Genomic DNA, 10,420 nt, shown 5'->3' on the forward strand with positions numbered 1-10,420 from the left:
ACACGTCGCGCGCGATGACTAGTACGGGTTGGGAGTGAAGTAAAGCAGCAATGGTAGCGCCTAGGCATTTTGAAGTGAAGGAGGCGCAGGCGTTTCCGATTCCATCGCTGTGGACTAAATGGTATCTTTTGGGCGTCGCCTGCAACTGCAACTTGACCAGTTCAACCACGCTGTTTTTCGAGCTTATGCGATGGTGAGCAAGTTGCTCAGAGCAACTGCTTGGGCAGGATTCCCTGCCCATTAGACAAGGCTGCTTGCTGTCGCGAGAGAGCTTGGTGGTTACTTCGTACGAGGCTTCGCCCAAAGCCGCCAATGCTGGAATTTCCAGCCTGGGACTCCCAGGCTGGGAGTGGCAACTGTTGTGAGTATGAACCTTTGGAGCTTGCTTGCGTTTCTACCACTAAGAGGCAAACCGATTGCGAAGACATGTGTGCTGTGCAACATCGACCAGTGAGATCTTGCCGATCTCGCTGATAACTTCAACTTCACCTTGCCAGTCGCGATGGTCCAGAAGGCAATCGCCAATATTTTGACAGCGGGCACTGTTTGAGAAGTCATGCCATATAGAGCGCGCTGCTACTTGGATAACTTACCAAGCTGCCGGGCCATCCGACGATAAGGAAGCCAGCAACAACAACAGCGGCGGTGGCGATATCAGTCACTACTTATTAATACCACTACACAGACCAGATATCCATCTACTGGGCTCGGATGCAAATGATCAGCGAGCCGAAACTTCAGCTGCAGCAATGGCCTCACTTAGCGCAACCAAAAATCGAGCTAGCTAGCCATGAGTTGTATTCGCGCCTTGGATGTTGCGCGCGGCCCAGAAGTGGGGTCGTGTGCAACCTCGCCCGTCCGAGCCAAAACGCACGCCTGGTTTCTTGCTGCCCGTTGTTGGCCGCCTGCTGTGGTTGATATGCCGGCCGGCGGGATGCAGCTCAACGGCCATTTCAGGGCTATCTGGTGATAGGTGCTCGAAGGCTCTCGAAGGCAAAGCTGGAGAGAGTAGGTAAAGACTCTGCTGCAAATGAGGGGATACTCAAGCCGCTGTAACGGACGGCCAAAGATGATGATACGGTGTAGAAGAATTGGGCGGGGCCTTGGAGCATCGATCGATCGATCGAGCGGGCAAGCAGCGAGCACTTCCCGATCCGCCTCCGAGCCCACAAGCGCGCCGCAGCGTCTGATTTCCATTCGCCAGACGCCCCCAACACGCGTTTTGATTCAGCCGAATCACCGCCGCTCGCCTTGAACACGCAGAGCGCGCCAGCTGGGGCTCGCCTACCGACGACAGCCCTTTCTCGACTGCGCCAAGCAGCAGCAACAGCAGCGGCGGCATCTGGAGCGCCCTGAGTAGCCGAAGCTGCAGTACTCGCTCGCAGTCGCAGAGTTCCTTGCTTGTTGGCCGACGGTCGTCGCCCACACCTCGTTACAGTTGGACGAGGGCGATCATTTGAGTTCGGTCGGCCGACGGTCTCACCTCCTCACTCCTCGCATTCGGTCACTCTTCAACACGCGAGCTGGACGCGTCCATTAGCCGCGGACAAGTAGACAGGCACCGGCACCGACACCGACACCGACATGGGCACGAGCCGCTACGAGACGGAGGCGTCGCTGCGCGCGGCCATCTTCGGCGAGATCCTGCTGTGCCGCGACCGCCTCACGCACGAGCGCGTGGTCGTCAAGACCGTGGACCTGCAGCTGGCGCTCCAGCACAAGTCGCGCTCGCAGGAGCTCGTGCAGGAGAACGTGCTGCACGAGGTGGAGGTGCTGGACCGCGTGCGCGCGCTGGGCGGGCACCCGAACGTCATCAACATGCACAGCTACTTCGTGGCCAGGGGCGGCGGCGTGCTGCACATGGTGCTCGACTACTGCGAGGGCGGCGACCTGCTGGACGCGTGCGTGCAGCCCGTCACGGCGGACGAGGACAAGAGCGGCAGTAGCGTTGGCAGTGACAGCGACGGCCAGGGCAATCAAAAAGAAGACGCAGTAGCGGCCGCGACACTAGCAACTCTAGAGGAGCCGATCCCGGAGGACAGCGGCGGCCCATTCCTCAACGGCGTGGATGGGTCCAAGCGCCTGCACGAGAGCGTGGCGCACCGGTACCTGGTGGACGTGCTGTCGGGCCTGCGCTTCCTGCACAGCCACGGCATCGCGCACCGAGACGTGAGCCTCGAGAACATTCTGCTGCGTGACGGGCGCGCGGTGATCGCGGACTTTGGCCTGTGCGTGCAGGACCCGTCGGCGGTGGGCGGCAGTCCAGCTGGCAGTCCGACGAGCGGCGGCGACGGCAACGGAAGCAGCAGTGGTGGTGGTGGCTTCCGCTGTGACGAGACGGTGGGCAAGAACTACTACATGGCGCCGGAGATCGTGGCGCGCGAGCACTACGACCCGCGGCGGGCCGACATCTGGTCGGCGGGCATCGCCTTCTTCATCCTGCTGACGTCGTCGCCGCCGTTCGAGCGCGCGGAGCCGTCGGACCCGGGCTTCCGGTACGTGGCCAAGCGCGGTATCAAGGCGGTGTTCACGGCGTGGGGGCTGGGCCAGGAGGTGTCGGAGCCTATGCAGGACCTGCTGGCGCGCATGCTGAGCGTGGACCCGACAGAGCGCATCACGATGGAGGAGATCTGGCAGCACCCGGTGCTGCATCGGCCCCGGGACGGCGCGGCGTCCGCGTTGGCCTGCAACCAAGCGAGCTAAGCGGGCGGGCAGGCGAGGTGGCGTGGGTCGTCGTGTATTGTACTGTAGATGTATCGAGCTGGCAACGCGCGCGTGCGTACATGCATGCATGCATGGATGGAGTCTGTCTACAGCAGTGGCAGGGCACGGAGCTGCTGCTGCTGCAGTGCAGGACGGATGCAATGCAGAGTCGTCGGCCGAGTCGTATAAGGCAGAATTAGCTATTAGTGGACTAGGGATTGTGCGAATAATGGAGTATTTTAACTGGCACCTCAATGTCAACCATCGCTGTTCAATGGGACACCGACAGACGCAATTGGGAGCGTCTCAATGGCGATTTGCCAGATGGCTAACTAGGCTTTAGTGGCGTTTGGCGCCACTCGAATTCAAATACTCACTCGAGCTCGAACCAATGACGGCGACGGTACGAGCGAGTGGGGCGCCGGCCGAAGTAGCGAAGGTGGAGCTGGTGGTCGTGACCAAGAAGACGAAAGCGGAGTGGCTCGCGCAGGCCGTGCGTCTGGAGAAAAAGTGCGGTGATAATAACAGCTACTAGCGGGCGGCAGCGCCATTTGCAGGTGTCGGCTCGACCCGACTCGACGGTGCCGATGGAGTTGGCGGCTCTCTCCGGCTTAGCTGTGTCTCCGCGCCCTCTTGCGCCCCATCCTCTTCCTCACGACGCTCCCGTCTGCCTATTGTTCTTGCCTGTGTGCGTTGCCGCAGGAGCTTCTCCAAGAGCGACAGCCTCGGCCAGCGCTTGGTGGAGGAGGCCATGAAGCCGTAGGATACAACACGGCGCCGCACGCCACACACTGTGTGTCACACGAGCGAGGGGCTGGTCGCTGACGGGCTGCTATTGTTCTTGGTGCAGACACAACACCCTGGTGCTGGCGGTCGACGGCGGCGGCGTGCACGGGTACATCCTGTTTCGGCGCAACGGCGTACGTCCGAAGAAGAGGAAGCGGTAACAGCGCGTGCCGTCCGTCCGTCGCTCATCGCTGCTTTTGCTTTGCTTTGCCTCCTGATGTGTGCAGACCGAGGGACACATCGACCGCATCGCCGTGGCCGAGTCCCAGCGGCGGCGCGGCTTGGGTCGGCGCCTGCTGCAGCTCGCCATCGCGACCCTGCGGACGAATCGGTGCGTGTCCTCCGCACAAAACGCTACGTGACGGAGGATCGGGTCGCTCATGCTGATGTGTTTTTCGAACTCTGGTGTGTCCATCTTATTCGTGCCGCTTGCTCGCTCACTCGCTGCTGCAGCGCGGCCATGCTGCTGCTGGAGGCGGACACGGCCAACGTGGGCGCCATCGCGCTGTACGAGTCGCAGGGCTTCGCGCGCACCGCCATCCGAGCCGACTACTACAAGCCCGGCCGCGACGCGCTGCTCATGGAGCTCAAGCTGTAGGGGTCGGCGATCTTGGAGCGCGGCACGCGCGCTGCTTCAGAAGCGCTCCGAAGCACGCGCCGAGGGCCGGTAGCGTGCTGCTCGTCCAGCCATGGCGTGCGTCCCGGGCGAATTTTTTCACGAGTGTGGTTGTGACGCGGCGACGGCTTAACGTTGAAGCCGAGTTTGGGTGCTGTGGGTTTCGAGCCTACGTTTGGCGTTTTTGTAAGACCCGATCCGATCTGGGTAGTGTTCTCTATTTACCTGTAAGTTGATCTTAGTTCCCGCTTACTTCCCGGAAGTGAGGTAAATTTACAGGTAACTGAGTAAGTGTCGATTACTAGGTCGTCCGTGCGCACACCATCGGAAAGCTAGGCCCTTTGGCTTTCTGTTGCACTTGCGATCACGCCGATAGAACGAGATGAACAAGAGTATTGGCTGCTCAGAAAATCCACATATTTTCACGCGCGGCTTCCGACAACCGAACCATTTTGCCGCCCCAAAACATGTAACAACAGTGTTTCGCCTGACATTGCTTAAGTGCTAACAAATGCTCCGTGGTGATACTGGTAGTGAGGCTAGATAGCTTTTCTCGTGACTGCGGCGTAGTCTTCGCTAGCAGCACAGCAACTTTCGCGTATCAGCTACAATACGCGTTTGCGGAACTCGCCCAAGCTGACCTGGGTAAACCGAACGAAGTTAACACCGACGCGGGAGGTTGTGCTTCGAGTTTGTTGCCGCCGTGGAAAGTCCACGCAGTTGATGTATGTCAGCACGTTCACGAGGCTGGCGTTGCCGGACGATACGAAAACGGTGCCGATGCATTTGCCCAGCGGTGTGCGCACAGGATAACCGTGGCGCCACAAACTCAGGGGCTTGTCGGTTGGGCGTCGAAGGTGAACTTAGCTTGCCGATCGGTGTGAGCATCTCCTTCATGAAGAGTACGCCAATCGCAATGCTTTTGTCGATCCCGACGCAAGGCCTAGACACGCAGGGCCATAGGTGTGGGTGAGAGTAGTGGGCCCGATTCATTGGCAATAGAGAGGCATCGTCCGTCCGCTGATTGTCATAATGCTTTCGAAGAAGAAGCCGGTGGTGCACCCCACATGAAGATGCTGAAAGGTCTGGAAGTCTTGCGGCCGCCGAGGTCGGATGAGAAGTGCGGGCTCACTGTGAATCAGACAACGAGTGGGTAGACGACTACTGCGGAAAGAGGGCAGCAAACCGCGGACAGGGCGCGAGGACGCGGAGATCTAGCATCTTGAAGAGCTCGCTGAAGCGTGGTTATTTTTATCAGCTGATACGCGTGGCAAATTGGTTCCCTCGGCAAATTGGTTCCCTCGGCAAATTGGTGCCCTGTACCCTAACTCAATCGCGCATTACAATAAATCGCTCAGATGCATAAGTTGTCCGTGCGTGGCAGAATTGTTGCTAAAGAGGCTTTGCCTTTTTTAGTTAAAGTTGAATTCGGTCCAGCGACGCGGAGGACAAGTTACTCTTTCCTCGGCTTTCAGAAGTATTTAGTTTTTTAAGTATTAGTAGTAGATCCGCCTACAAAAAGCCTTCGTACATGTGTGACTGATGGAGCATGCATACACCACAAACTCGGATAGATCGCTGGTATTGCGATCTACAAGATCTAAACGCTGTTTTACGACCATTGGAATTTTGGTGAGCAACGAAGTCCACGCTGGGAGCTAGTCACTTGGTCGTTGACAGCATCGGTCAGCCCAAACAATTCTAACTCCAAGCGCACGGAGTGTTGATGCCAACACGTCCATGACTATCTGCTGATAGCCCCAGATCTAGTGTTCGCACTTACCCTTACCACCCCGGTTAATTTACGGAAGTAAGCGGGAACTTTTTTTTGGTTACCGGTGATTGGAGTTAGAGATAGGAATAGCGGAATAGCGAAGCGTGTGCCCTTCAACCCTCCGTCCGAGCGGTTTGCTCTCTCACTCCTCGTTTTTCGTCTTCCAGTTAAGACATCGCAGCCCAATGTAGAACTTCTCTTCAAGACATACTCATCCGAACGACTCGACCACCATGCGCGTCTGCGTCCCTGCAGGAAAAACGCGTTCTTTCTTGGCGAAACCGAGTACCCCCGTCTAACGCGCATTGCTACTCTCATTTTCACTGTTCCGATCTCTTTTGCTGCCGCTGAGAGAGTGTCGAGCTTCTTTTCGTTTGTATGGTTGAAGCGCCGCAACCGTTTAGCCACAGACAAGGTCGAGAAGCTTGTCTTCTTTACACTAACTTTTCTCTGCTGGATTCAATGGACGACAAACACTACGTGCGGCGCCTCGTTGAGGGTGATAGTGTAAATGAGGAGGAGGACCACAAAGAGATAGAGGTTGCTGAAGTATGACGTAGCTGAGACCGTCGCCAACAATGATCAGTCCACACAAGTTGATAAAGCTTTGCATGTTTCATATTACTGGGAACACCCGAAGAATGAGGGAGTGGACAGCTCCCAACGGATTAATACTGGGAATACCCGAAGAATGGGGTGGACAGCTCCCAACGGATTAATTGGACGCGTAAGCGTAACTTGGCGCAACCTTCGCGGCACAGTTCGAATAGTGAATGTTGACCCAGCAACTTCAACGACTTCAACGGCAATGACAAGATATGATTGAATTGAATAGACCTGATTGACTCCTGACAGTTTGCCTATTGATCTCAAGGCGGAATATTGTCTAAGGTTACTAGCTGCGCCGTCCCTGGCGAAGGCAGGCGAGTGCCGAATACTATCGAAGCGCTTTCAACTGCGAGCAGTATTGATTCCGGCGAAGTAGTGGCGTCGGAAAGGAAACGCGAGCGTAATAACGCTAAGCAATCAGCTGCTGAAGAGCTGCTCAACAGAAGGAAGCAGAAGCGGCCCCTTTACATGCGGGATTACCGTGCCAGACACAAGCGAATAAAGATCGCAACGCGTTCGGGTGGTGGTTTGGCAGAAACGACCGTGGGTAGCAGCGACCAGGGTCCTCTCGAGTCACGGCAAGTAGCTGCGAGCGGCGCGAGTGCGATATTGACGGCAACGTATCAACAGAAGAAGCTACTAAAACGAAGAGCGCTGAAACATCAGCTGGAGTGGCGGTGCAAGATAAAAGCGCAAGCAGGCTCTTTACATGCGCAATTACCGCGCGAAGCGCAAGAAGACTCTCGCTAGTAGCCGAGAGGGTGTAGCAGATCGTGGTTCTAGCGATATGGCACCTGCAGAGATGGCTACAAAGCAAAAAAGTTGAAGCGGCCTGCAGATACTTTGCGAGCATCCCGGGCTACGCAGAAGAAAAGAAAAGGTATCATGGTATTGTTTCGAAACGATGCTATATTCTAGTCTCTGGTGGATTGGTTGTTGTATTTTTTGCAGAAAAAGAGTCGCGGCAACGAGGTCAAGATGAACGTCTACAGGACTTAGCAGATTCTATCTTGCTGTAAAACAGCATAACTGATGACGAAATCGCTTTGATGGAGAGTGGACAGAAGTGTACGACCGATCCGAGATTAGCTTTGGCTTACTATTACTGCTGTGGAGGTCATCCAGATGCATTCGTTTTCAATGACGAGCACGTTCGTGAAAGTGAACCAGTGCGGGAACGGTTGATGAGAGTATTGGATTCTCCCCCAGGCGTAGCTGAATACGCACGCTGCCAAGAATCAGCGGCAGCTGCAGATCCGTCATTGAGTGGGATTTTTGCGTGTGCTTCTTGCTGCGAATTTCTGGTGGGATCTCAGTGTGGACACGTATGCATCCCGCTTTCTCGTCTACCAGAAACATTTCAAGTATCAAGCGATGAGTATAAGATGCGATATAGTCATCTATCTGACGACAAGGTGAAAAAGTATGCTGTGGAGTGGGCGTCACGTGCTTGGGACGGAGTTACGCAGGATACTATCAGGAATTGTTGGAGGCATCCGGGGATAGTAAGCTCAATGATGCACATGCGCCGCATCCTCAACTAAGCTCAAGTTGTAGTAATTCAGTACGTTTGCATCTATGTGAAGCGTGCATGAATTTTACAACCTTCCACTCTCTATTGGTCCCACCCTGCCGAATCTGACAGGCTGTCTGTTTATCAATTACTATATAGTGCTTTGGACTTCATCTTAATCGCGAAAGACCTAAACACGGAAAAGCACTTCAACTTGACACTGCAACATCTACCACTGCCAAATACAGCACTTCTTCTCATAAGTGTTCCCAGCTAAGTCGCAGACGACCTAGTAATCGACACTTACTCAGTTACCTGTAAATTTACCTCACTTCCGGGAAGTAAGCGGGTGTAGCTAGCGCCAACCTCCCTGCCCCATCCATTACAGGTCGTCAGCCAGCCGTCATCGATTGCAGACCTCTGCACCTAGGTAGCGGGTTAGCCGCGGTGGCATCAGCACGAGGCAGTTCTTACAGTGGTCAACCAGACAGCTACTGGCCGCCACCTCGTGACGGATAGAGATGACTGGGAGGAAGCGTTATCGGCACCGACGGTCGGGTAGCCCCGCCGGCTGCTCCCCGCAACTAGCCCGGTTACATGCAACGGACGCAGGTGTCCTTCACCCGTAGGTACACGTGGACCCTTTGTCCCTCGGTCGAGGCGCTCCGCCACAACCCCCGTGGTCTCTCTCCACGGTCCCGTCGCTCTACTTGTCCACTGCCCTCATCATGTGCGAGCTCTACCTCAGCCTACCCCCCCCTTACTGCTCGACTCCTCGTCCGCCGCAGTACGAAGGTCAGCAACCCGTGCTTCCGGCGCAGATCAATGTATTAGTCTCAACTCGCTGCACGTCCCGCAACAAATCTTAACTGAGGGTCGAGTCGACACGGCCGCCACTCGCCTCCCTCCTATCTACCGTAGCCCCTCCGACGCCTATACTAACTCTAGCTACAGCGCCCTTCCTATCCTACTTGGACCTCTCCCCCTTCTTGTCGACTCGACACTTCTTGTCCTCACCTTCGCTCCGCTGGCGTCGCCTCGCCTCCTGGCATGCTTCCACCTTGACTCGCCTTCACACGCCGTCCCTCCTGCGATCTTCGGCAGTCACGCTGCTTCAACTTCAATCGCCCACTTCCAGCGTTGGTCGGTGGCTCCAGCCCGCTGACTTGCCCCCGTCACCGGCCGCATCTAGCCGTACATCGTCGTCACCGACACCGCCATGGTGTGCCACATCACGTCCGTCGTCAACTCCTGCACGTCCAGAAGCTCGGACACGCGGCTGTTGGTCGTGTGACGGGCCACACAACTACACGCCATCCCCGGCTGGAATATCGCCCTCGATCTTTCCGGCATCGAGCAGCTTCTCGAACTCGTCCGCCGTGAGCCACCTCCTGCCTGTCGGTCCGCCCGGCCTGACGCCGTACTCCACATCGTGCTCCAGCTCGTAGCGACCAGCCCTGTTCCGCACACGCCGCCTTGCCCTCTCCACGATGTGTCCTGCCGTGGCCACTTGGAGGAGCTCCGGCATTGGTGCTGGTCGTGCTCGTCGTCCTCGTCCACGCAGCATCTGCACCTCGCCGCCTTCTTGCGTCGTGGCTGCCGCTCCATCTGCTCCATCGCCACCTTGCGTGGCTGCTGCCGCTGCTTGACCTTCACTAGCCGCTTGCCGGCCGAGCCGCCGTGCTTCGCGCGCTTCATTCGCTTCCCGCTGGTGCCGGCGCTTGAGCGCGTCCTCGCCCCCAGTTTCTGCATCTGCTTCCGCTCGTCGTTTCCGCTGCTAGTTGCGTAGTGATGGTGTTGCTCTTCCTCTCGCAGCACCAGATCTCGACGCTCGTGCATCCGTCGCCGCTATTCCTGGCGTCTGAGCGGGCATCTCCGCCACCGCAACGTCCTCGGTGGAGGCGTTACGCGACCGCTCAACGGCCACGCTACCACTCGTCCTCTCATCCATCACTGCCGCCATCCCATCCGCCGTCGGCATCTGGTCCGCCGTGGCCACGGTGGCTTCCTCGCCGCCCCGCACCACTGCCTCCTCGTTCTGGTCGGGCTCCTCTGCGTCTGACCCCACGTCGTTGTCCTCCTCCGCCATCTCCCTCAGTATGCGTTCTGCCACACTGCTGAGCGAGTCACTCGGGCAGTGGCAGGAAACCAGGAAACTGCAGTGCACGATCAGGTGCTCGCCCGTGTCTTCTCGCTCCACCTTCCAGTTGTCGAAGCCCGCGCCGACAACGATGTGTACCGGCCCCAGCCACTGATGCGTCAACTTTGTGAGTCCTTTTCCGCGTGGTGGGCGCAGCACCCACACGCGATCACCAACATCAAACTCGGCGTGCTGACGCACACGCCTGTCGTAGTACTTGACTCGTCGGCGCTGGTCTTTCGCGAGCGCCGCCTTCGCCGCCTCGGTTGCTCTCTGCAT

General features: G+C 57.2%; 4 protein-coding genes across 4 annotated transcripts; 3 read left to right on the forward strand and 1 right to left on the reverse strand.

Moving 5' to 3' along the window:
• Positions 1–1,584: 1,584 nt before the first annotated feature.
• PHYSODRAFT_343551 (hypothetical protein) lies at positions 1,585–2,966 on the forward strand (the record flags this gene model as incomplete). Its single annotated transcript, XM_009516214.1, has 1 exon — positions 1,585–2,966. One exon carries the CDS (start codon positions 1,585–1,587, stop codon positions 2,701–2,703), a length of 1,119 nt encoding a protein of 372 aa, XP_009514509.1. The 3' UTR covers positions 2,704–2,966.
• Positions 2,967–3,142: 176 nt separating this feature from the next.
• Positions 3,143–4,084, forward strand: PHYSODRAFT_413046 (hypothetical protein; the record flags this gene model as incomplete). Its single annotated transcript, XM_009516215.1, has 4 exons — positions 3,143–3,213; positions 3,554–3,623; positions 3,717–3,826; positions 3,943–4,084. Coding segments are annotated over 4 exons (393 nt in total), but the record flags the coding sequence as incomplete, so codon positions are not given.
• Positions 4,085–6,156: 2,072 nt separating this feature from the next.
• On the forward strand, positions 6,157–6,327 carry PHYSODRAFT_420054 (hypothetical protein; the record flags this gene model as incomplete). The annotated part of the gene is made up of 1 exon (XM_009516216.1): positions 6,157–6,327. A coding segment is annotated over one exon (171 nt), but the record flags the coding sequence as incomplete, so codon positions are not given.
• Positions 6,328–9,778: 3,451 nt separating this feature from the next.
• On the reverse strand, positions 9,779–10,420 carry PHYSODRAFT_471543 (hypothetical protein; the record flags this gene model as incomplete). The annotated part of the gene is made up of 1 exon (XM_009516217.1): positions 9,779–10,420. One exon carries the CDS (start codon positions 10,418–10,420, stop codon positions 9,779–9,781), a length of 642 nt encoding a protein of 213 aa, XP_009514512.1.

This window comes from Phytophthora sojae, assembly GCF_000149755.1.
Source record: "Phytophthora sojae unplaced genomic scaffold PHYSOscaffold_1, whole genome shotgun sequence".
NCBI lineage: Eukaryota > Oomycota > Peronosporomycetes > Peronosporales > Peronosporaceae > Phytophthora > Phytophthora sojae.